General features: G+C 42.4%; 1 protein-coding gene across 6 annotated transcripts; it reads left to right on the forward strand.

The window, feature by feature from the left end:
* Positions 1 to 25,857, forward strand: LOC101947870 (A-kinase anchor protein 17B). 6 transcript variants are annotated; one of them, XM_065556681.1, is made up of 5 exons: positions 1 to 693; positions 7,549 to 10,811; positions 14,614 to 14,744; positions 16,428 to 16,665; positions 20,272 to 25,857. In XM_065556681.1, exons 2-5 carry the CDS (start codon positions 10,044 to 10,046, stop codon positions 21,811 to 21,813), a joined length of 2,679 nt encoding a protein of 892 aa, XP_065412753.1. In that variant the 5' UTR covers positions 1 to 693; positions 7,549 to 10,043; the 3' UTR covers positions 21,814 to 25,857. The 6 variants fall into 6 exon arrangements, with proteins under 6 accessions (XP_065412753.1, XP_065412755.1, XP_065412756.1 ...); XM_065556683.1 differs by having other exon boundaries at positions 9,104 to 10,811; XM_065556684.1 differs by having other exon boundaries at positions 10,031 to 10,811.
* Positions 25,858 to 27,281: the final 1,424 nt, after the last annotated feature.

Below are 27,281 nucleotides of genomic sequence, written 5' to 3' on the forward strand. Positions count from 1 at the left end.
GGTAAGAACGATTATACTGCTCCTTTCCACTTCTACAGCACCTTCTGGTTGAAGAGCTCAACACATTTGAAAAAAACATAAAGGAAATTAGCCTCCCGAGGTAGGAAATGAGTATCTTATAGAGATGAGGAAATCAAGGCACACAGCTCCAACTTTTACCCTAACTTGCATCCCTCTGGGATACACAAAGCAGGCCAGAATGGGACCCATGGGCAATGACTGATATCACTGGAGAGATGAATCGGGCCTTCCCTCACTTGCCCAAGGCCCCCCACGAAACCTAGGGCACAGTCACAGGCCAGAAAGGCCATTAGCTCAGGCCAGGGAATTTGTTCCAGCTCGCCCGGGGCAGAGCCCCGGGGCTTCATCTCACTACGGGGGCTGCGCAAAGCCCGATCCCGGCGGGTCTCCATGGTTCCCGCTGCTTCTCGCGCCGGACCACCCTGGGCCCCTTGTTTCACTGGCGGCAGCCGGCGGCCCGGCCCGGCGCGGGGCTCCTTCTCCCCCCCTTTCCTGGGGACACCGGAGCCCCCCGGTTAGTGGCGGACGGGGGGGGCAGGAGCGAGCTCCCCGCTCCGGCCCGCGGCCCCGCTCGGCGGCTGGCTCCGGCGTGCGCCGCGCTCCGCCCCGAGCGGGGGGCGAACCCGGAAGTGCAGGTGGCCGATGGGGGCAGGCGGAGCGGCGGCCTGAGGGGTAAGAGCGACCGCTCCGGGGGCACCGGGCCGCCGCTTCCCGCCCGACCCGAGCGCGGCGCGGTTGGGCCCGGTGGGGCGGGGCCGGGCCGCTAACTGGCAAGCGCTGGGCTGGGAGCTACTTGGGGCTGGGGGCGGGGTGGGGGCGAAAGGGGGTCAGGGAGTGGGCTGGGGTGGGGTTAAGGGGGGCTGGGGGACAGGGAGCTGGCTGGGGGCGGGTTGGAGTGAAGGGGGGCTGGGGGCAGTGGGCGGGCTGGGGGTGAAAGGGGGGCAGGGAGCTGGCTGGGGGCGGGGTGGGGTTAAGGGGGGCTGGGGGACAGGGAGCTGGCTGGGGGCGGGTTGGAGTGAAGGGGGGCTGGGGGCAGTGGGGGGGCTGGGGGCGAAAGGGGGGCAGGGAGTGGGCTGGGGGGCGGGGTGGGGTTAAGGGGGCCTGGGGGACAGGGAGCTGGCTGGGGGCGGGTTGGAGTGAAGGGGGGCTGGGGGCAGTGGGCGGGCTGGGGGTGAAAGGGGGGCAGGGAGTGGGCTGGGGGGCGGGGTGGGGTTAAGGGGGGCTGGGGGACAGGGAGCTGGCTGGGGGCGGGTTGGAGTGAAGGGGGGCTGGGGGCAGTGGGCGGGCTGGGGCTGGGGGTGAAAGGGGGGCAGGGAGCTGGCTGGGGGCGGGGTGGGGTTAAGGGGGGCTGGGGGACAGGGAGCTGGCTGGGGGCGGGTTGGAGTGAAGGGGGGCTGGGGGCAGTGGGGGGGCTGGGGGCGAAAGGGGGGCAGGGAGTGGGCTGGGGGGCGGGGTGGGGTTAAGGGGGCCTGGGGGACAGGGAGCTGGCTGGGGGCGGGTTGGAGTGAAGGGGGGCTGGGGGCAGTGGGGGGGCTGGGGATGAAAGGGGGGCAGGGAGCTGGCTGGGGTGAGGGCCAGGTGCTGTCAGCAGAAGGGTGGGTGGTTGGGGGATGCACCCATCAGGCGTTAATGGAGAAAAGGGACTAACTCTGGGAGGGTTAAGGACAGAAACTGCTGAGTCAAAGGTGTGCTTTGAGCTGTCTGGAGCAGGACACATTTCCCAGCCTGGTTAAGTGAACTGGCTGGGGAGCCTTCCTGTGGACAGGCCCCTGGCTGCAGACACCGTTTTCAACTCCATGTGGTGCAGGCATGCTTGGTTAGATCAGCAGCATTTGAGGACGTGGTGCTGAAATCAATCTCTGTCGCAAGCAGCCCATAGCTACTAACACTTCCAGTGCTGCTAGCACCAGCTCATTCAAAACAGAGCTAGCAGTGGTGGGAAATAGGCCAACAATGTCCCTTGTTTAGACAAGATTTAAAGTAAAAACTCCAAGGAATATAGGGCTGGATCCTGCTCCCACTGACTCGGTGAGAATCCTGCCCATGGCTTCAGGTGGAGTAATAACAGACCCATAAATGGCTGGAAAATGATCCCCTATGCTACTTAACTTTCAATGGTAGTTTGACTCTAGCAGATAATCTCCCTCCTCTGCCCTTTGGCCACTAGCTCAGTGTCTGCTCTGGTGATGATCTCTCGATATGCGTTTGCCTTCAGAAACTGAAAGATGAGGGTAGGTGTCTAGTGGTGAAAGCAGAGGTAGTCCCTATATTCTGTGAGCTATCCTTATGAGTAACCTTTTATTCTTGTTTGCCTAATATCTTTTTTTTTTAATTGAATTGAATTTTCGTGCTTGTGAAATGTTCTGGTGTGATGGCACTGGATTGTGAAACCCACAATTCCTCACAGGCCACGTAGAGCAAGCTGTTTACCAATCTCCCTGTCCAGGAGGGACCACCTATGGGACAAGAAGGGACTTAAGTCTCCATGACCCATTCTATCCCTGATGTCTCTGCTGAGCTTGCCTCTAGGGTGCCGTTTATGGTATTTGTTGTGACACTTGTCTAATAGCTCGTAACTGTGACGATTTAATTAATTTCATATATTACCAACAGTCAGGAGTCTGACTTCTATTCCCTGCTAACCTGAGCTGGATTTGAACAAGTGTCCTGTTGGATCAAAGTATTGTTGTTATCTTGTGACAATTCCAGATAATGGGATCCATTTTTTCTAGGTGATTAAAAAAAATTAATTGCGATTAATTGCTCTGTTAAACAATAATAGAATACCATTTATTTTAATTTTTTTAAATTTTGTTCTACATTTTCAAATATATTGATTTCAATTACAACACAGAATACAAAGTGTACAGTGCTCACTTCATATTTACTTTTGATTTGCACTGTAAAAAAAAAAAAAGGTATTTTCAATTCACCTAATACAAGTACTGCAGTGCAATCTCTTTATCATGAAAGTTGAACTTATAAATGTAGAATTATACACAAAAAACTGCATTCAAAAATAAAACAATGTAAAACTTTAGAGCCTGCAAGTCTACTCAGTCCTACTTCTTGTTCAGCCAATTGCTCAGACAAACAAGTTTGTTTACCTTTCCAGGAGATAATGCTGCCTGCTTCTTGTTTACTGTGTCACCTGAAAGTGAGAACAGGCGTTTTCATGGCTCTGTTGTAGTCAGCATCACCAGATATTTATATGCCAGATGCGCTACAGATTCATATGTCTCTTCATGTTTCAACCACCATTCCAGAGGACATGCGTCCATGCTGAAGACAGGTTCTGCTCAATAAGAATCCAAAGCAGTTCAGACTGATGCATGTTCATTTTCATTATCTGAGTCACATGCCACCAGCAGAAGGTTGATTTTTCTTTTTTGGTGGTTTGGGTTCTGTAGTTTCTGCATCAGAGTGCTGCTCTTTTAAGACTTCTGAACGCATGTTCCACACCTTGTCCCTCTCGGATTTTGGAAGGCACTTCAGATTCTTAAATGGGCCGAGTGCTGTAGCTATCTTTAGAAATCTCACATTGGTACCTTCTTTATGTTTTGTCAAATCTGCAGTGAAAGTGTTCTTAAAATGAACAACATGCTGGGTCATCATCTGAGGCTGCTAAACATGAAATATATGGTAGAATGTGGATAAAACAGAGCAGGGGACATACAATTCTCCCTCAAGGAGTTCAGTCACAAATTTAATTAACGCATTATTTATTAACGAGTGTCATCAGCATGGAACCATGTCCTCTGGAATGGTGGCTGAAGCATGAAGTGGCATACAAATGTTTAGCATATCTGGCATGTAAATACCTTGCAACGCCGGCTACAAAAGTGCCATGTAAATGCCTCTTCTCACTTTCTGGTGACATTGTAAATAAGAAGAGGGCGGCATTATCTCCTGTAAATGTAAACACACTTGTTTGTCTTAGTGATTGGACTTGTAGCCTCTGAAGTTTTACATTTTTTTTGAATGCAGTTATGTAACAACAACAAATGTAGCTTTTTAAGTTGCACTTTCATGACAAAGACAAATTGCACCACAGTAGTTGTATGAGGTGAATTGAAAAATACTATTTCTTTTGTTTATAATTTTTACACTGCAAATATTTGTAATATTTGATTTCAATTACAACACAGAATATAACATACACCTCTACCCCGATATAACGCTGTCCTCGGGAGCCAAAATATCTTACCGCGTTTTAGGTGAAACCGTGTTATATCGAACTTGCTTTCATCTGCCGGAGCGTGCAGCCCCGCCCCCCCGGAGCGCTGCTTTACCGTGTTATATCCGAATTTGTGTTATATCGGGTCGCATTATATCGGGGTAGAGGTGTATATGAAAATGTAGAGAAACATCAAAAATATTTAGTTTCAATTGATATTCTATTGTTTAACAGTGCAATTAAAACTGCAGTTAGTCACGATTAATTTTTTAATTGGAATTAATTTTTGAGTTAATCGCGTGAGATAACTGTGATTAATCGACAGCCCTCCTTTTTTTCCTATCCAATAATGTCCAACATTAAGTGCCTTTAGTGGAATACTCATCAGTCATGTGGACAGAAGTAATTTTAGCCACTGGTACTGTTTACAGTTATCTAACTTTTCTTAGAGCAACTTGTATGGACTGTCCCTGTTTCTTGAAACTCTGTCAGCATTGAGACCTCTTGTCTAAAACAGTTCATCAAATGAATGCTCCTGGCAACTCCAGTCCCTAGATGAACTCCTTGTGCTGTTGGAGGAGGGAATTATTTTGACTTGTGCCATGACTGCCACTTACTAAATGTAGTTTTCTTGTAGTACCCATCTCCATAGAATCTAAACCATATCTAAAAACATGACTTACTATTAAAAACAACCCCATCAGCTGGGAGTCTATATGCACTAGCAACAACCAGGAACACTTTAGGTATATACTAAAAAAACACACTGAAAGTTGAAGTCATAATCTTTGAGACCCTATTTTTGCCACTCCTTGTGGTCGACTGGCTTTTCCCATTCCTCTTCAGGATTGCACTTTTTAGCAGCTTTCTCAATGGCATGCTCCAGAATAGGTATTGATTTCTCCCCAATCATCTCTCAAAAGAGGTCAGAAGGCTCTTTCCTGAATGGACACAAAACAATGACCTTACTTCACAACAATCTGAAATTCAAACAGTCTCATTAAGAATACAGAGATAAATCAAACTAAAACCAAGGAGACAGCACATGTAACACATCTAGCCCTGTACAAAGCAAGAATTGAGCTCACTAGGTACAATTTGTGCTGCTACAGTGAAATATGTAAGAACTTATATTTCTAGGCTGTGCATCCTTCCGCTCCTTATTGCAAGGGCAGCCTGTGGGTGAGGCAGCTTCTCCCCCTCTCAAGGGCTGCCTTCTTCCTCTTGTCCTTTAAGATCCACGAAGAGACTTAGGTGTTTAAGTATCAGATATAGGCACCTAAATCCCTGTTTTGGCTCCAGCGTGACCCACAAAATTCCTGCCAAACCCTGTAGGCGCCTAAACTCACTCAGCGCTGAAATTGTCAAGGTAAAAATTCCCTAGGCACCAAGTTTCTGCTTCTGGGTATCCACTCTGCTGCTTCCCTCTAGGCAGCCAGACTCCTGTCTTCTGCCTAAACCCCACAGTGATTCACAAACCAGAGGAAGATAGGTGACCAAATGCTTAAATCACACTGATTCAGTCGGTGTACTCGGAGGCCTCCTACTGAATCAGATCCTCTTCAGTGGAGGTGGTGCTGCTGCTACTCACCTTATTACTTTGAGCCTAGTGGTTAGAGCACTCACTGGGGATGTGGGAGACTGAGGTTCAATTCCCTCCTCTCTACCGGAGGGGGGGAAAGAACTTGAACAGGGTCTCCCACCTCTCAGAAGAATGCTTGATTCACTGGTCTATGGGATATGCTGATGTGGGCGTTCTCCTGTTGAAGCTATTCCACTGTGGTTAAATAATGAAAGCATGGCTAGGCCAGGGGAAATGGATCTTGCGTCTCCCACCTCCGAGATGGATGCCCTAACCACCAAACTGCAAATTCATTTTCACTCTGTGCCAATGACTGTTTAAGTCAAATAAGCATCAGAATATCCCAAAGCTCAGTGGTTAGACCACTCAGAGGTGGGAGCCAGATATATAAAAACCTTATTTTGTGTCAGAAAGGGCAACATAACACTACTTAGGTCTTGCTTAGCACTTTTCATCAAAGTACCTTACAAAGGTGAGTAAGTATCATTATTCCCCCCCTCCCCCATGGATGAAGCAACTTACCCTGCAGCAAAACTAGGAGTAGAACCCAGGTCAACTGAGGTTCAGTGTAGTGCTCTAGCCTCTGGCCCACACTATCTTCCTGCAGCAGTATTTTATAGTTGGTATTGGTGCAGGCTAGGACCCTGATGGAAGAGCCAGGCTTGTTTGTCCATTGGTATATTTGGATGATTATCAAAAAGCGATATAGTTTTTCTATACTACCTAAAAGAAATAGTATTAGACCTGATTTACAGAGGTACTGAGAACTCAACTTCCAGTAAAATAGGCCAATTAGGCCTATTCTAAACTTAAAAGTTTTGCTTGTATAGTTCTATCAGTACACCCTTCTAGTGAAAATGCAGCTTACACCATCAAAAAAGTTCTTTTGATAGTATGGCTTATAGCAGGGGTGGCCAACCTGCGGCTCAGAAGGAGCCAGAATTTACCAATGTACTTTGCCAAAGAGCCACAGTAATACGTCACCAGCCTCCACCCCCATCTGCCGGCAGCTCTCACCAATCAGCGCCTGCTCCCCCCACCCGCCGCAATTAGCTGTTTTACGTGCGCAGGAGGCTGGGGGGGGAGGGAGGGAGGGAGGGCGTGCAAGGCTTGGGGGAAGGGGTGGAATGGGGGCAGGGCTTAGGGCAGAGCAGGGGGTTGAGCAGTGAGCACCCCCCCACCACATTGGAAAGTTAACATCTATAGCTACAGCCCCCGGAACCAGTGCCTAGGTAAGGAGCCGCATATTAACCTCTGAAGAGCCACATGCAGCTCCCGGAGCCACAGGTTGGCCACCCCTGGCTTATAGCAATTCAGTGAACAAAATAAGGTGTACTTGCAAAAGCACTTTTATGCCGGTATAGAAATGTCATGGAACACCTCTAATTGACATTGCTATGCTGTCAGAAGATTCTAGTGTAGACATGGCCTTACTTTTCTAAGGTTTTATTGACCATATTGTTGCAATTTGTGGAAAAACGGCTCATGGTTATGCACTGGACTGTTCTAGATTAGATGGCCAGCTGCACTCCACACCTTAGTCTTGTGGAAATTTACATTTTGTGCCAAGGTGAGATGTAGCAAAACGACAAAAAATAGTAGTTTATCTCAAAGAACATTGGACCAATATAGCTGTGAACAGCATCAACAGTGTTTGCTTTTTGACGTAGTTGTGGTTTACGCAATAAATACCTGGGCTCTTCTAACAAGAATGGGATTCACCCTTACCCGTATAATGTACCAAAACTATATATATTTTTAATTTCAGAGATGAATTCCAATACAGTCAGCTTGGCGTGACAAAGCTTTGGTCACCTCAATAGCAGCAACGCAGTGCTCCAACCTTTGTTCTAGCTGCTGCTCCATGAGAATACTGATCTTTTTACCTGCAAGATCAGGCCCTCATGCTAACGTCTTCTCTAAGAGAGCACGCAAGACCTGTTTCTTGTTGGTACTCTGATTCACTAGGCTGTTTCTTGCACCGAAGTCCACATCATCTTCAAAATACACACACACTGACTGGAGGCAAAGAGGCATTCCAAGAATAATGGCTGTATGGAAGTGCTCTGCTCTCTTTCGGGTGTTTTGAATATTGTTTAAACTGTACAGTCTCTTGAGCCCCTCTGTGTGTATATCTTTCTCTTGGTTTGAGCTGTATCTCTGATAAGATAATAGCTGAGGAAAAAAATGTTTTCCAATTGCAGCAAGACCTATGGACCTGTATATGTGATCAGGCGCTGGCATTTGTTGTAAGGCAGTGTTTCCCAAACTTGGGACGCCGCTTGTGTAGGAAAAGCCCCCTGGCGGGCCGGGCCGGTTTGTTTACCTGTCACGTCCACAGGTCCGGCCGATTGTGGCTCCCACTGGCTGCGGTTCGCTGCTCCAGGCCAATGGGAGCTGCTGGAAGCGGCGGCCAGTACGTCCCTTGGTATTGATGCATGATTTCTTCACATTTGCTACATTTACGGACGTCTTAAAATATTGTTCCTCAGAGTTCAATCCAACCTTTCCTGTTTGTATTAACCTCATTCTGAGATCCAAGGTTAATTTTTTATTAACAGTGGCCCCAGTCTTGAGCCCACTGTATTAATGATTTCTACACCAATCTCTTCACTCCAGGCAGTGTTTTGTTGTTAAAGGGTGCTTTTGCATTGTTTCAAGCCTAGTCTTTTCAACTGGCTAAGATTGTGTGGTTTATCTGGTAAATTTGGTTGGGTTAAGATTTAGAGCTTGACTAACAGCATTTCTTTCTTGTCATAGATAGGTTCTATCAATATTACATTTCCTAATTTGAGAATATTCTATAAAAACCCATCTGTATATAAATGTCCGGTCTCCGGAATACTCTCATGAATTCAATTAGGATAACATATTTTGTGCTGTTAATATTGATTTCTGGATTCATCCACATGGATGATTTTATATATTCATATAAGCTAAATTGCAAGCATTTAGACAATATGAGATCAATTTTCCCTGTGTGAATAGATTGTATTACAGTGTATTGAGCTGAGAGCTACCTCTAATGGTACAGGTTTTAGACATTTCTTCTCAGTCTTTAACCAGTCATACATTTCACTGGTATTATTTCTTAGCCAATATAAGGTTTGTGTGTTAGTACAAGCATTGTGATATAAGTCATTAGGCAAACAATATCTTTTCCTCATTTCTTGCTTCAGGATGTTTATATAGTTGTAAAGAGATAATTAGCATTTCCAGTTTTATTTTTAAGATAAATTATAGATTAAAAAAAAGTTTTAGGCTGATTTAGCGGTTGGTTTAACCAGCAGTACATTAACCTATTTTTTCCCCTTTGTGAGAAGAGAAGATCCAGTTAGATAAGGAAAGAACTGAAGACAAACTAGTCTGTACAAACATGTCAGAACCCCGGCCTTGATGGCATCTCAGTGGAATTCCACAAAGGTTACAAGAACAGTTAACAACCAGTTCTTATACATTTATGAATCAGCAGTGAAGGATAATTTATTAGCACAGAGTGTAAGAACTCATCTTATCTCACTGATTCCGATGTTTGAAAAGGATGATGAATGATGGATGAACGATCACCTGACTTCCCTAATAAAGATTGCAAAATCCTAGCTGAGGTACTTGCTAAGATATTTCAGTCAAATCTGGTAAAACTTGTCCATTGGAAACAAGGCCCTTTCAGAACAGGCTATCCAGCAATTGCGTCAGATTGCTCTTAGATTAATTTATACATGGCCATAATATATAGAGCAAATTATTATTTAGTAATTTATCTAACCTAGTACAAGTAATGATTGCATTTTTCTTTTAACTGGAAAAGAATATTGGTGTTAGGAATCTATTTAACTTCATTTTTGTTTGGTTACTGTTTTTAATCCTTCCTGTGCCGTTGGTACACAGATGTGGGAGAATGTGTTCCAGGGGTTTTGTCTTGACTTACTGATCTCTCTTGAGGCTATGACAGCCATGTTGCTGTAGAATGTTGACTCTTGTTTTTATATTAGTTTGAGGATAGAAAATCTGGAGTTAGCATCTTTTGATGATACATCTTACTAGGTATATTTATTCAAACACAATTTATTTGCATTATAATTTAAATTATAGACTAGTATAAATGTACAGTATAATTTTTCTTAATTTAATCTGAATGTTAAATGAAATTATATCCCAAGATAGTCACTTAAATTTTGCACTAGAGGATATTTTTACCCTTTTTACTCCATGTCTTTTAGCTTAACATGGTTTTAATTGTTTTTCTAAAGGGTATTGGACACAATGACAATCACTGTAGTGTATGATAACTCTGAAGCTATGGAGCTCTGTGCTTCTCAGCATCTGTATCTTAAACCAGTAGCTAAACTGACAATCAATGTGGTGTTTCCAGAACACACAGAATCTACCCGATCTTTCTCTAAGTGGGAAGTGATGGACAAGCTGAAGAACATGATTTGTCCAGACCAATTCACTACTGTTAGGGTTTCAAAGAGCACTAAGGATTTCATTCGATTTGAGGGAGAGGCAGAAAATAAAAAGTTGATCCTCACCCTTAAGGAAAAACTGCATGGAAAGGTAATAAAACTGAATGGTTTTAAAGATGACTTGAAGGTGATGGCCACCGAGGCACAAGCTGACTTTCCAACTCCACAAGAGTGGGCATCTTACCTGAATAAAAGAGAGATTACGAATGAAGATCTTACTGAGCAAACTGCTGATATTCCTGATTGCATCTATTTTGAAGGTTTGCCATGTAAATGGTTTGCACTAAAGGGCTCAAATAGTGAAAAGCCGAGTGAAGATGTTTTAAGAGTGGTGTTCGAAAGCTTTGGAAAGATTAAGAACATAGATATCCCTATGCTTGATCCTTATAGAGAAGAAATGGTGGGAGGAAATTTAAATAACTTCCTTTTTGGAGGTCTACAGACATTTGAAGCTTTTGTCCAGTACCAAGAGTACACGGCTTTTGTGAAAGCTATGGAGTCACTTAGGGGAATGAAGCTGATGTTTAAAGGGGATGATGGAAAAGCTCTGGCATGTAACATGAAGGTAAGCATCACTGGCTATATCTTTTGATACTGCCAATGCTATATTTGCCCAAATACACTACCATAAAGACTTCTATAGTAGTCAAATATTAGAAATGGTACAGCAGAAAAGTATAAAATTCCTTGGCCCAACCAAGACTTATCTGTTGAGACTGCCATGAAGATCATTACTGCTATTTGAAATCCTAATTAAAAAAAAAAAGACAAATTGGGAACTTTTTGCTCGCCAGTGTAAACATTTAAGTGATGGATACTTGAGGTGGGAATTTAGACCTGGAGCACTGCTGTTTGGGAGAGGGAATAGATGGATGGCTCTCGCAGCTATTCATCCTCATAGTTCCCCACCTAGCAAATAAAGCTGTGGCTTTTTTGGTGGGCCGTTCTCACTGAGTTAAGGCTCACAGATGAGCCAGCCACAAGGCTGTCTCTTCAGAAGCAGCATTCACTCTGCATCAAGTTTGCATCAAGATTTTGGTTTGTATGGATTTGCGGCTTGGTTGACTATTGTTGACCTCTCAATCCAGATTTTAGTGAAGATTTTAATCCTTCAGTATGACTGACCTGGAAAAAGTATTTGTTGATTTCCTGAAACATTTTTCTCCACTGGTAAAATAAAAGTGAAAAGTTATTAAGTTTATGAATCAATTGGATGAACACTGGAGCTGAGAGGGATGCAGTCAAGGCCTGGAAGAGCTGTTCTGAAGACATGGTTTTCTGCATTGGTAAACCCCAAGCAGTGTCAGCAATAGCCTTCCTTTCTGCCTTTTTTACAAAAAATGTTCATAGTTACTTTGAACCTGTACTAGCAGGATGTATCCTTGCTTCTCGTGGCACTTTGCTTTGATTAAGGTGGATATAGTGAACAGTTTTGGAGGATGGATTTGTTTGGGGCATACCCTGTGTTATGCTGTGAAAGGAAATTGGAGATCTGCATGTGTACAAAAGTTCATAGCTGCTTAGCAGCGTTCATCTAAAAGTCGGATTTAGTCATTGAGATAAGCCTGGTTCCAAGTATTTTGCTCAGCACAAAGCATGTAAATTATCTATGATTCTTGAATATGTAGCAGTCATTACACAATGGTTTAGAAATCATGCTCCAAATAACTTGGTTTCCCAGCTTGGATAAAGTGCTGTTTGCCTGGATGTTTTCTTTTAATGTGCCCACATTGAGTTAAACAGTTCTCAACAGACAGCCTCCCCTGCTGTACCAACCAGCCAACTGTAATCCACTGATTGCCTGTAGTCAGGCAAATGCTTGACCAAGAAATTGTGGCTCATACAGTGCACTGAAAATAAGTAAACTCTGGCAATCTGTCAGAGAGAGGGAATTCTACGCTAGGAACTCTCCACTGAAAATGCCCAAACTGAACATCTACAAGCCATCAAAGGCGTATTATCACAGTTTATGAGCCTCTAATGGCACAGGGTAAGGTGACATTTGGAGTAATGCTCATAGTAACGTTTGAGAATAGGAGATAGCTATTAGGTGAATTCTGCAGGTCATATTCCAGTCTGCTCCACTAAAAAGCAGCAGAAAGAAACACTCATGTTTCAAATATAATTGTGCAGAAATAGATTAGAGACTTTCTAAGTTGTATAGGCTGTTTGTATTTCATTTGTGTAAATAAGGTGATCCAGTAGATTGACAAGTTTTTCGTCTTTTTTAGGACTGTTGATTAATCGCAGTTAACTCACGTGATTAACTCAAAAAAATTAATCATGATTAATTGCAGTTTTAATCGCACTGTTAAACAATAGAATACCAATTGACATTTATTAAATATTTTGGATGTTTTTCTATATTTTCATATATATTGTATTCTGTGTTGTAATTGAAATCAGTGTATATTATTTTTGATTCCAAATATTTGCACTGTAAAAATGATAAACAAAAGAAATAGTATTTTTTAATTCACCTCATACAAGTACTGTAGTGCAATCTCTTTGTCGTGAAAGTGCAGTTTACAAATGTACACTTTTTTTGTTACATAATTGCACTCAAAAATAAAACAATGTAAAATTTTAGAGCCTACAAGTCCACTCAGTCCTACTGCTTGTTCGGCCAATCGCTTAGACAAGCAAGTTTGTTTACATTTACAGGAGATAATGCTGCACTCTTCTTATTTACGTCACCAGAAAATGAGAATAGGCATTTGCATGGCACTTTACTAGCTGGCATTGCAAGGTATTTACGTGCCACATATGCTAAACATTCGTATGCCACTTCATGCTTCAGTCACCATTCCAGAGGATGTGCTTCCATGCTGATGACGCTCGTTAATAAAATAATGCGTTAATTAAATTTGTGACTGAACTCCTTGGGGGAGAATTGTATGTCCCCTGCTCTGTTTTACCCACATGCTGCCATATATTTCATGTTCAAGCAGTCTCGAATGATGACCCAGCACATGTTGTTCATTTTAAGCTCACACTCACTGCAGATTTGATAAAACGCAAAGACGATACCAATGTGAGATTTTTAAAGATAGCTACAGCACTTGATGCAAGGTTTAAGAATCTAAAGTGCCTTCCAAAACTGAGAGGGACGAGGTGTGGAGCATGCTTTCGGAAGTCTTAAATGAGCAACACTCCGATGCGGAAACTACAGAACCCGAACCACCAAAAAAGAAAATCAACCTTCTGCATCTGACTCAGATAATGAAAATGAACATGCGTCGGTTGCACTGCTTTGGATTGTTATCGAGCAGAACCAGCAGTGCGAGTAGGCCGGCAACCTATTTATAGTCAGTACAGCGTACCCGAAAAAACACAGCAGCAGGAAAGGGCTGGGGGGCGGGGCTGGAGGTTCTGCTCCTTTCCCCGCTGGGAGGGGCAGCCGCGGGGAAAGGAGGAGAATGCCGGCAGCTCCTCTGGTGGCTCTACTGCTGGGCCCCATCTTTGCTCCCCCCCAGCCCTGTCTCTGGCGCAGCAGGAGGAGGACAGATCCCCCCCCCGCTCCACTTAACATGGGATGGATGTGGGGAGGGGACAAGGAGAGCGTGGGGGCCCCGGGCAGGGAGGAGTCACATGGAGGATCACATGGGGAGGTCACATGCCCCCCTTAGCTGGTGCGTCTCCCCCCTCTCCCCCCCATACCGATAAGACATGGATTTTACTTGCACCACTGAGCAGAACACATCATCAGCATGGACGCATGTCCCCTGGATGGTGGTTGAAGCATGAAGAGACATATGAATCTTTAGTGCATCTGGCATATAAATATCTTGTGATGCCGGCTACAACAGTGCCATGAGAACGCCTGATCTCACTTTCAGATGACAACATAAACAAGAAGTGGGCAGCATTATCTCCTGCACATGTAAACAAACTTGTTTGTCTGAGCGATTGACTGAACAAAAAGTAGGACTGAGTAGACTTGCAGGCTCTAAAATTTTACATTGTTTTATTTTTGAATGCAGTTTTTTTATACATAATTCCACATTTGTAAGTTTAAGTTCATGATAAAGAGATTGCACTGCAGTACTTGTATTAGGTAAATTGAAACATACTATTTCTTTTCTTTTTTTACAGTGCCAATACTTGTAATCAAATATAAAGTGAGCACTGTACGCTTTGTATTCTGTGTTGTAATTGAAATCAATATATTTGAAAAGGCAGAAAACCAAAAATATTTAAATAAATGGTATTCTATTATTGTTTAACAGTGCAATTAATCACACGATTAATCACAATTTTTTTAATCGCACAATTAATTATAATTAATTTTTTAATGACTTGACAGCCCTAGTCTCTTTATAATTCATGAACAATCCTGCCTTCTGATTCGGTTTCTTCTGGAACAGGTGACTTTTGATACAACCAAACATTTCAGCAAAGGAGCTATCAAAAAGAGAAGGCTGGAAAGACAAAAGCTGCAAGAGCTAGAGCAAGAAAGAAAAAGGGAAAAAGAGAGAGAGGAAGAGGAGGCTGCAAGGTGAGAAACTTGTTTTGAATGAATGTTCTACTTTTTTAAAATTTACGCTCGTGTCTTGCTCCCAACAAAATCTCAAGAGAGGAGCACCCAATACAATACCCCCGAACCTAGATAATGTTAAGGGTTAGATAATGTTAAACTGAAAGCTGAATATTGTCTAATTCATATGGTGTAACAAACAAACACAAAAAAAAGCATAATATCGTCAATTGTGTAGATGTCACATAAAGGGAACTAGATTAAGAGAGGAGCAGTAGACCTACGCAGTGTATAGAAAAAGGGGATTGTGATTGGAGAAGTGGTCTGGAGCTGTCTAAACATCTGCTGGATCCTCTCAATTAAAAACACAATGTGCCCTCGTTGCTCCCTCCCCTGTATCTCTCCTCTTACAGATCCAGGATTTGTTTTTCTTTCAATCACTCTAGTAATCTATCAAACTCCATTGAAAAGTTTGTTTTAAACTGCGTGAAGGCCTAAGGAGTCTTTTCTGCAGTGGAACTGTAGATCAGTAAATAGCTGAGACAAGATCAGCCCAGGAAGGTGACAAACCATCCTTCTGGCCATGTTTCCAGTGGCTGAACATAGGGTTACAGAAATGTATTGACTGCTCAAAGATTAAAGGTAAATCTTAGATCAGTTGTATCACTCAAAGTGGTCCTCACCAGATCACTGATAATGTGTGCTGTAGTTGGAAAGGGCAGCAAAACAGCATGTTTTAACAGAGAGGGTAACCTATGGTCAGTTTGGATATGTGCTTAATCATAGAATCCTAGACATGTAGGGCTGGAAGGGACCTGAGGAAACCTAGGAAGCCTGGTGACTTGAGATCTTGTTTCTAGTATTATTTCATAATTGCTGTAACACCACAAAGTAATAATATGCAGCCTAGCTGTGTCCTGAAGTAAAATTAATATACAGTATAGAACACGTGACAGGATTCCACATGCCTCAGTGTTGACTGGAGAGTCCCAGTGCGTAAGCGATCCCCCATCATTGCTATCATCTTGAAGGCAGTGTTGTCAGATGTATCGGAACAATTATCACACTGTATTAAGTTCCTACTTCTATAGGGAGTGCTTAGGATCCACCCTATCTGCCACTGGACATTATTCTATGAATATATCCATTGATGTAGGAACGAGAGTCGAAATGCTAAATCTAGCAACTCTGATGCAATATCTCTAAATCTGTCACCAAACTTAATACCCGTATTATTTGAATTTTTCTTTAAAATATTTAATGGTTATACATTGACTTCTAGGAGAGTTTTGCCTGCATATGGAATGCAGGATTAGGTCCAAAAGTTTGTGAACCTTAGTTATTGGTGTTAACTGAAAATGAAGGAGAAGGGGGCAAATCATTCTCTAGCGGTGACCTGGAAGAGACTATAATATGAACAACCTGTATATTCTTTAGCGAGAGAGAGATTATTATTAGAAGAGTCTTAAGAGTACAAGCGAAACTCAAACTGTCCTAAATCTTTGCATCTATTGGATGTATATTGGTTGTATGCCATTGACTTAAAACCTACCTAGGCACTATGATGTCTTGATTGTAACAGCAAATCGATTCCTAGCATCGAGTCACTTGCTGTTAGCACACTAAAATCCTACTTTTCACCCTCCAGGGGTTAACATGTAAAATGAGTGTCATCTAAATTGTCCCATATTAATAATTACCTAGAAAAAGACGTGATGATGAAAATATTGCTCGAGAAAGAAAAAGGAAGGCTAAGCTCAAGAGGAGAGAACCCAGGCAGATAGATCGGGATGAGAAACGCCCAAGAAAGCAGCAGAAGGTAACAGCTGAAGAAGAGCAGAGGCCAGAGAATATGCCTGAATGGGAAGAGAGGAAATATCTACTAGCTCAGAGAAGAGTGGAGTCTATAAGGCTGCTTACAGTGCTGTTAAGCCGAGTAAAAGTAAGAATATTTTTTAAAAATATTCTGTTTTAAAGGATGTTTAGTAGAGCTTGAAACATTTACCAGATAGCTGATGGCCAGAGGCTGATGAGAAGAATGACTTGGAGTTGGGGAAATGCTAGCAAGGCATAATAGCAAACCCCTAGTGTTAATCTATCCCTTCTTCATAGAGTCATAGACTTTAAGGTGAGAAGGTACCATTATGATTGTCTAGTCTGACCTCCTGCACAACGCAGGCCACAGAATCTCACTCACCCACTCCCGCAACAAACCCCTAACCTATGTCTGAGCCATTGAAGTCCTCAAATCATGGTTTAAAGACTTCAAGGTGCAGAGAATCCTCCAGCAAGTGACCCGTGCCCCACGCTGCAGAGGAAGGTGAAAAAACCCCAGGGCCTCTGCCAATCTGCCCTGGAGGAAAATTCCTTCCCAACCCCAAATATGGCGATCAGCTAAACCCTGAGCATGTGGGCAAGACTCACCAGCCAGACACCCAGGAAAGAATTCTCTGTAGTAACTCAGATCCCACCCCATCCAACATCCCATCACAGGCCATTGGGCATATTTACCTGCTAATAATCAAAGATCAATTTATTGCCAAAATTAGGCTATCCCATTATACCATCCCCTCCATAAACTTATCAAGTTTAGTCTTGAAGCCAGATATGTCTTTTGCTCCCACTGAAAGCTGTTCCAGAACTTCACTCCTCTGATGGTTAGAAACCTTCGTCTAATTTCAAGTCTAAACTTCCTGCTGGCCAGTTTATATCCATTTGTTCTTGTGTCCACATTGGTATTGAGCTTAAATAATTCCTCTCCCTCCCTGGTATTTATCCCTTTGATATATTTATAGAGAGCAATCATATCTCTCCTCAGCCTTCTTTTGGTTAGGTTAAACAAGCCAAGCTCTTTGAGTCTCCTTTCATAAGACAGGTTTTCCAGTCCTCAGATCATCCTAGTAGCCCTTCTCTGTACCTGTTCCAGTTTGAATTCATCCTTCTTAAACATGGGAGACCAGAACTGCACACAGTATTCCAAATGAAGTCTCACCAGTGCCTTGTATAACGGTACTAACACCACCTTATCTCTACTGGAAATACCTCGCCTGATGCATCCCAAGACCGCATTAGCTTTTTTCACGGCCATATCACATTGGCGGCTCATAGTCATCCTGTGATCAACCAATACTCCGAGGTCCTTCTGCTCCTCTGTTACTTCCAACTGATGAGTCCCCAGCTTATAACAAAAATTCTTGTTAGTAATCCCTAAGTGCATGACCTTTCACTTTTCACTATTAAATTTCATCCTATTATTATTACTCCAGTTTACAAGGTCATCCAGATCTTCCTGTATGATATCCCAGTCCTTCTCTGTATTGGCAATATGTCCCAGCTTTGTATCATCCACAAACTTTATTAGCACACTCCCACTTTTTGTGCCAAGGTCAGTAATAAAAAGATTAAATAAGATTTGTCCCAAAACCGATCCCTGAGGAACTCCACTAGTAACCTCCCTCCAGCCTGACAGTTCACCTTTCATTATGACCCGTTGTAATCTCCCCTTTAACCAGTTCCTTATCCACCTTTCAATTTTCATATTGATCCCCATCTTTTCCAATTTAACTAATAATTCCTTGTGTGGAACTGTATCAAATGTATTACTGAAATCAAGGTAAATTAGATCCACTGTGTTTCCTTTGTCTAAAAAATCTGTTACCTTCTCAAAGAAGGAGATTAGGTTGGTTTGGCACGATCTACTTTTTGTAAAACCTTGTTGTATTTTGTCCCAATTACCATTGACCTCAATGTCCTTAACTACTTTCTCCTTCACATTTTTTTCCAAGACCTTGCATACTACAGATGTCAAACTGACAGGCCTGTAGTTACCCAGGTCCGTTTTTTCCCCTTTCTTAAAAATAGGAACTATGTTAGCAGTTCTCCAGTCATACGGTATAACCCCGGAGTTTACAGATTCATTTGCATATGAACATAAGGGAAAAGGTGTTGAGATTCTGTCCCTGCTTGAGACTTCATCTTTTGTATCAGTCTCTGTCCAGTAGGTGTCTGGTAAATTGAATCAGTTCCCTGGTTCTCATTACCATGCTGAAAAGAAGAAGGGCTATTTCTATTATAATCCTGCCCCAGCATCCTGTGACATAGTCTCTGCTATTTTTGGGCCCTCTTGTCCCATAAATAGCTCCAGTTATTGCCTCTGCTGCTCAGAGCTCCCCAAAAGCAGACTAAAATTGATATGCATCCTGTAAGTTTCACTGCTGCCCAGGGAATACAGCATATCCAAAGTGAGGCTAATACACCTTTTGTCAGTTTCACTCTGCTGATGCTTTGGGAAAATCAGAGCAGGAGAGGCAGTACTGGAAGTGTTTGTCTACATGCTCACTACGTTGATTTGCATTTGAAGGATTATCTTCTTAGCTACATGGACTAGAAACTTTTAAAAATTAAATCTTAAATACTGCAGTAATTAAGATAGGCGCCATCACTTGCCATGGAAAGCTTACTACTGGCCACTGGCAAGTGGATTTTTTCAACCCCTGATGTTTAATATTTCTTACAGTACTTAGGAATCCCCATCAACAAGCACTAGCCAGAGACCACACCAGCCAATCTGTGTGAGTTAGTGCTCTTTAAAACTAACTGGCAGCAGAACATTTTAAATTTTGCAGAAGGTGGGGGTGTCTTAAACAAACCTTTTTTAAAGGGTGAGGAACTAGACAGAAAAGATTTGGAGAGAGATGTAGGGCCTTTTAATCCCTTGGTGTCATCACCTGTAAAGTTTAATATTAGTTATCATATTTGCAGCTGTTACAAAATAGAGTAATTTAAAGCAGTTTATCTAATAATTCTCAGATAAGATATTCAATTTACAAAAGTACAGCACTTTACTTTAACAGAATTAGTGAAGTTAGTGCAGTGCTATAGTCCAGGGGTAGGCAACCTATGGCACGCGTGCCGAAGGTGGCATGCGAGCTGATTTTCAGTGGCACTCACACTGCCCGGGTCCTGGCCACCGGTCCGGAGGGCTCTGCATTTTAATTTAATTTTAAATGAAGCTTCTTAAACATTTTACAAACCTTATTTACTTTACATACAACAATAGTTTAGTTATATATTATAGACTTATAGCAAGAGACCTTCTAAAAACATTAAAACGTATTACTGGCACGCGAACCTTAAATTAGAGTGAATAAATTAAGACTTGGCACACCACTTCTGAAAGGTTGCCGGCCTCTGCTATAGTCTAAGTGGGTGACTAAAATGATTTTTGTAGTGGATGCAAATCAGGTAAAAGCAGCAAGGTTAGCTCAATATAGCCAATGACTTTTATTGAAAGGGCAAATATTCTAGCTAATTAAGGACCCAATCCTGTGACACGGTGAATACCCTCAACTTTCACAGGAGAGCTGCAGAACCTTGTATGATCATGGCCTGAATTAAATACAGTAGGTCAAATTCTGCCCTCATTTATACCTGACTTGAGCAAAGTTGCATTGCCTGTATGTTAGTTCACAATTTAGTTCGGTATAGTTTCTCTGTACAAATTTTGTCTGTTACATTCACATTGTAATTTTCTTGATTTTATTTGAAGGATTTTGCACAGTTGACCAGCCAAAAAGTGGAGCCCTTGCTGTACTCTGAAGAGATAAGAAAGGATTGCTTTCCTGAGACGGAGTTCCAAAATGCACAGACAGAGCAGAGAGAATCCCGTTATCTTCTACACAAAGAACTGAAGGATAAGAAAAAATTTAGCAGTCAGTTCTTCCAAACGGGTAACACCTCTTTTAGTGAGGAAGAGGTGCCAAGTAATCTACCTGCCTCACCTTGTCATCTTGTGAGAACGATCTTAAATGATCCAACTGCAGCAGCAAGCACTGGTAAATTAACTGGCAGGGATGAGTACAGCTCCCCTGGCTGTGGGTCTTTACAGATTACAGTTACTCAAGACTGCAAGGTTATAGAATCCCTTGAGAGAGAAGACTGTCCTCCTTTGAAGACAGTACACTCTGGAAAAGTGTCTGGTACAGGGTACTGCAAAAAGCAAAAGATTTATGAAACTGATGAGTTTATACATTATTTATTAAACTATTATCAAACTCCAAGCTACGCACGTGTCTGCCTAGAGCCAAAAAGCACCGTTAGCAAGTCTTGGTGGCAGAGGATAGTGTCTGATAATGGGAATGGCTTTCAGATCAACTTGAAGAACAAATATGGGGGACGCTTTACAGAAGTGAGTTTTGTACAAAACCCCGACAAGGGAAATTGTAGCGGGGATGATAATTATAGATGGGAGATCACGATTCGGAAATCTGAGCCTACAGAGAGTGTGTCAAAAAACAACGCCTATGCTGGAGGGTTTACAACAAAGTTCCAAGTACAGTGGAATGACTCACTTGATATTGCTAATTTACCATATGCTGAATTTAATAATTCTTCTTTTGGAGGCACTAATACTAGTCACGATAAAAAATCCAAAGACGACAATAACAGAAGAGAAGTTGCCCCACCATACACACCCTCAGGCTCTGCATACAAATTCAGGGATTTAATGGAAGAGATCAGTAGTGATTCTGAGTATTTTAGTGAGGCAAAGAGAACAGAAAGAAGATATAAAGATGTTTACAGTGATGGCAATAAAACATGGTCCCTTTCAAGAGAGATGGAGAGAAAATTCCTTGTCTGTGTTAAAAATGTAGGTCAAAATTATCCAGAAAATGAATCCAGCAAATGTAGCTTCTGTTCAAATTCTGCCCCTGGTGGCTTGACAAAGCAGGGTAGACATAAGCTTAAAACATCACACAAGAGATGCAGTAGTAAATTGAGTCACGAAGGGCGAAAAAGTGAGTGGAAATCCAATGAAGAGGCGATAAATACCCCCAAAAAGAAGAAAAAGAGAAAAAAGCCCTCCCCTGACATTTTACCTGATGAACATGGCTTCTCTGAAATGGAGAGCTGGAGACAGTTGGAATCTCTAAAAAAGATACAGAGAAAATGTAGCAAAATGTTCCACCATCAGATGAAATTCAAAACTCTTCATGTGATGGCAGCAGCATCAAAAGAGGCCATCCATGCTGATGCCTCTCTGCTCCAGAGATCTCGCCAAAGGGCCGGGGAGGTGGGGGAAGTGAAATAGAACCAAGACGACACTCAGTTTGACAGGTTTAAGGATTCTGTGCAGAATTATGGTGACTGACACAATCACTCTGGCAGTCAAGCTCACCTAACGGTTGAAAGTAGTTTAGAAGGAAGAGACGCTGATTCCTCTGACCCCTAAAGGGCTTGACAGTCGTTTAGTGCAGCAGCACTCTTTGGGGTGGGAGACTGGACCACAGCACCACGCCTGGTCCCTGCAGGATGCCTGTTTGCATTTGGGAGGCTGTGAGAGTATGCTGTAGCTACACCCCTGCGCAGGGCTCCTGCTCTTTATGCACCTACGCAGCCAGGTTAGAAGCGGCCTGGAGATACTAACTTTGTCTGGGTGCTGCTTCTCCTGGTGGCAGAAGCCACCGTCATTCTTATTTATCCTGGATCTGGGAATCTAAGAAATCCTGCCACTGAAGTGGAGCAAGAAGAGGCTCCCAAGGACCTGGGCTAAGGTTTAAATTAATAAAAGGGGAGAGCAAGGGGAGACCAATCAGCTCCCCTCCTTCTCTGGTTGGCCAATGGATGAGAGCCTCTGGAGGAGGGGTCATCCTGCATTCCTCCAGCATCTGCTCCCCACTGCCTTCTGGGGCTGTCCCAATCACGGCCAGCAAGTTTCCACCTGTTGAGCTAGGTGAGTTGCAGTCTTCTCATGGCAGTGAAAGATTTGCAAAGAACGATGTAAAAGCTGAAAAGTAGAATCTTTGACCACCTAACTGGATGGCAATGTATCTCTCTCGAATACATGCACAATAGCAAATCTAGGCCTATCCTGTTATGCTTGTTAAGATTTATTGGGGATAAGTAGTGCACACTCACCAGCTCATCACATTTTGGAAGGGGAATATGTGCAATTCTGAAGATCAGTAAAATAATGTGGTGGCTAAAACTACAGTTCTAGAGACACATTACTGTGGAAAAATTAACTGAGAAAGAACACAGTGTACAGCACAGATGGGGATGAACATACTGTTTGAACTGACTGAGGCACTATACATTTGGCCTTCTGATCTCCCAACAGGAATGAAATAATTCTCCCTTTTGGCTTTCCCCTTTGAATCTTGATTCAGTCTATTATGCTTTAGCTACATGGCTGCATCACTCCAGCATCTTTTTCTGGGAAAATCTCCTTCAAATAACTTGTTTTTCCTCCTTATCTACAGGAGATGAGAGGAAATTAACACTGAGGAAAGAGATGGATGCAGATGTTGGAGGATGTCCTGTTGAGTTAATCTAGACAAATCCATGCTCTGATGCTGCCTGTGGAGCAGAACCCAAAAGAGAATGCTGAATAGTTGCTAGCTAATGGCAATGGGGTCTTGAAGCTGCTCACAAAAGTCCCCCCACCCCAAAAGGCCTTTTATATGGCTCTAAGAAGTGAACTGTAAGGTCAGGTCTTTAGTGCAGTGGTTCCCAAACTTGTTCCGCCACTTGTGCAGGAAAGCCCCTGGCGGTCCAGGCCGGTTTGTGTACCTGCCGCGTTCACAGGTTCGGCCGATTGTGGCTCCCAGTGGCTGCGGTTCGCTGCTCCGGGCCAATGGGAGCTGCTGGAAGCGGTGCGGGCCGAGCCGCCGCTTCCAGCAGCTCCCATTGGCCCGGAGCAGCGAACCACGGCCAGCCGAACCTGCGGATGCAGCAGATACACAAACTGGCCCGGACTGCCAGGAGCTTTCCCTGCCCAAGTGGCGGAACAAGTTTGGGAACCACTGCTTTAGTGATTATAGGCAGTCTAAAATAGTCTGTTTTGTTTAGACTCCTTTAATGCATGCTGGAGTGGTAGGACAGTGAAACAATCTAGTTAGTACAAGCTACAAAAATAGAATCTGTATGGATTTGGCATTGATATGAAAAAAGACCAAAAAGTTACCCAAGTGCATGACACAAGCTATTGTGAACCAATTGCTGAGACTTTTGAAGCTTAATGGGTTGAAACCTCTGAGTGGCCACCCAGCTAAGTCCAGGGGAGCCATAAAACATTTGCATTCTGTTATCTAGTAATTATTATACAGTTGAATTGATTGTGCACAAAACCACTTATACATAGATGGGATAAATCTTTAAGTAATCATATATTCAGAGTGGCTCCTCAGTCGTATTGTTAATATGATGGGATGGCAAGAGGGTGGGGTATGGCAACCTTGCAATTCAGTTGTCAGAAAAAAATAGAAAAAGGAAAAAAAGGTGAAAACTTGCAGTGAGTTTCTAAATTAGAGAAAACACACCCTAGTACATGTTAACCTTCTCCGAGCAGCTACAATGGGAAAGTTCCTCAGCATTCTGCTAACATTCTAGGAATGAGCCAGAAAACTTGACATTTTCTTGGGCTGATCTAAATCATTACACTGCCACTAGATTTAGCATTCCTGAGATGGTGAGTGAGGATATTCCAAACAACGCTCTAAATGCTGAACAATGAAAGGGGATTATTTCAGCATGTTGACCATCAGCATGAAAGGTTACCTTCAATACAGGGTGAAAATTGCTTGCAGGATTTCTAAGATGGGCCTTTCTGGAGGCACAAGCACTGAGACAGCTACTTAGTTCAAGGTAGTTTACAGATAATTCCCAGAGAAGACTTCATTTTCAAAATGTTGCTAACTTTTATAAATCTCTGCTGCATGGAGACATAATGTGAAAATGCAGACTAGAAGCTTGGACTAATATCTACATTTATTCAGTTCTCTCTATTTAGAAGATAGCCACAGCTGCTCTTGGACAAAGTCCCTCATGAAGCTGTAGATGGAAATGGAACAGATTCTGGTCTGAATTTAGACCAACATACTTACTGTTTCAGGTTTCATTTTAGTATGTTTTATTTATTACATGTCAAGATACTAAATGTGATGTAGCTCCCTTCATTACATAGCATATCATTCATGTTTGTAACCTCTGCTCTAATAAAGTAGTAGTAAAAATGTTTGCAGTTATCATTCATGTTATGTTGTGTTTCCCACCGCATCGTTCAATAATGGTGACTTCTACGGCCTTCTAAGCCAGGTTTTACCCCCGTCTATTCTTATTGTTAAAAACACGTTCATATGTTGAGTGCCTTTTTCAGGTTCCCAGTAATCAATGACAAATGGTTGCTACTCAAAGTACTGTTATGTATGACACCTTTTTGTTTGAAGACAGCTTCTTGCTGAGAATATTGTCTATATACTTTGGAAAACTTATGCCCCCTGTCTGTCTTGCTTTTTATATAGTTGTAATGAAGACCAACTATTGCAATTGTTTACCATGTAAATATCTCTGTTCCACTATGGTGGCATAAGTGTTTTTCCTTGATGCAATATTTACAGCCACAAAAAGCAAACTTTTCTCCCACTGATCCCGAAATGGCTATTTATGTGCATAGGCTTATGCACATTGCATTATATAATTCAGACACTTACAGGTAAGGAAGTGACTTTATCTAGAACTGGAACTAAATATTTCTGTAATTTTCTGATGGTTTTGCACCAGGCTGTCATCCCACTTAAAAGCAAATAAATATACTGATTCTTTACTTGCTTCTTGCACCACCTTGATTCATTTACAAACAAGCAAATCCTGAATTTGAAATTTTCCGTTTAGATAATAAAACACAAATAAAGTGAATAAAATGTAATATGTGCACTTTAAAATGAAAAATGCCAATCTGATTGGTTTTACTTCATCATATTAAGATATGAAATAACTTGATATAATTTCAGCAAACTCTTTCCTTAGTAGTTTATAGATTGCATTCTTTAGATCCTTACCCCCTCCCCCCCTTTTTTTTATTAATTTCCTTACCTTTCTTCCCAGACACACACACTACCTGAGCCCCTGTAGTTCCATATTTTGGACTGTTCAGCATGATTTGTGTTTCAGAGGTCAATAGTCATTTACTTTGCTTTTGTAAAATAACTACAGAATTTTTTAAGAATTTGCTTGTAAACTTTAAAAAAAAAGTTTGTTGATGTTTTCTGGTTAAACTTGTATATTGATGTTGCTCAGGAATAAGATGTAATGTCTTAATTATGAAAGTTAAAGAATAAAATGTATTTTTATTTGATGTAAATCTCTTAAATGTTAATGTATAATATATTAAACTATGAAAAGTAACTTTCAGGTGGCTAATGATCAGGCATGCACTACAGTTGCTTACATAATTCCATTTAATTCCGTTAGTTATTTGTATTGCATTGGCACCTATCTATGCTAGGACCCCAATCTGTTAGGCGCTGTATAAACACAGAACAAAAAGATGGTCCCTGTCCCCAAAGAGCTTACAACCTCAGTAAGATACTTGCATGAAATGGTTAGAATACTTGTACTTCTGTTATAAAACGGGCATTAAGGACTAGATGCTGAGGGGTTGCCACTCACCATTGGAGTCAGGTGGAGTTTCTGCTATTCAGCACTTCCCTAAGCTGCCTAAAATGTGTTAGCTAGGTCATAACCCAGTTTTAGGCTAATACACCATGTTACACAGTAACTGGCTAGTGGGTTGTGCCTCAGGTGTGCTTAAGGTCAGATCCTGAAGGGTAAAGTCAGTGGATATCGTAGATGATCAGGCCCTTTTTAGAAGTGGAAATGAACCAAGCCCATTACATACTTGCCCAACTTGCTTTGAAATAAAGCTAGTCATGTACCAAAACAACCAAATGTGTTTGGTACATAAATAATGTGATTTGGGATAGGGAGTTCAATAAACCCGAAGGACAAAAATGCTTAGTGTGATTCTGCCACACACCTGCAAAGCTGTGACTGGAGCACTCAGGGACCAAGCAGACAGCTGCTCTCCACCTGTATTGTAACCTCTTTGCAACAAGGAGCACTCAACTCCTCAGCTGGAGAGCTTCTGTTCAGCTACAGGATAGGTGAGGAGGAGTGAGAGAACCTGTCTTCTGCAAACCCACTCTTGGACAGCTCTACTTGAATTATCAGTTTAAATTTCCAGCAGTTGCTGCATATTATGGTACAGCAAGGCAGCAGGTGAAATAAATGAGACAATTAAAATGGGTTTTTAAAATGCATTTGGGTGCGTGAGGTAATATTTTTTATTGGATCAACTTTTGTTGGAGAGAGACAAAAGCTTTTGAGCTCACACAGAGCTCTTCTTCATGTCTGGGAAACTAGTGCAGAGTGTCACTGCTAAATCTGTTCCACCTTGTATTTACCTGGAGACAATTAGTTTCCTAGCCCTGAAGAAGAGCTCTGTGGAAACTCAAAAGCTCGTCACTCTCACCAACAGAAGTTGATCCAGCAGAAGATATTGTCTCACCTAGCTTGTCTGTCTACTGTCCTAGGACTGACAAAGCTACAACACACCACTGTGTATTTTAAAACCAAGAAATATGATCTAAGAATAGTGTTATTTTTACTGCATTTCTGCTCTGCTTGAGGAGACATTTCCTTTTAACTTTTGTACTAGCTCTGATAGGATGTAACCTGGCTCAAAGATAAGTGAATCCATAGAGAGAGAATTTAACCTTT

This window comes from Chrysemys picta, chromosome 9 (genome assembly GCF_011386835.1).
Source record: "Chrysemys picta bellii isolate R12L10 chromosome 9, ASM1138683v2, whole genome shotgun sequence".
NCBI classification, from domain to species: domain Eukaryota; kingdom Metazoa; phylum Chordata; order Testudines; family Emydidae; genus Chrysemys; species Chrysemys picta.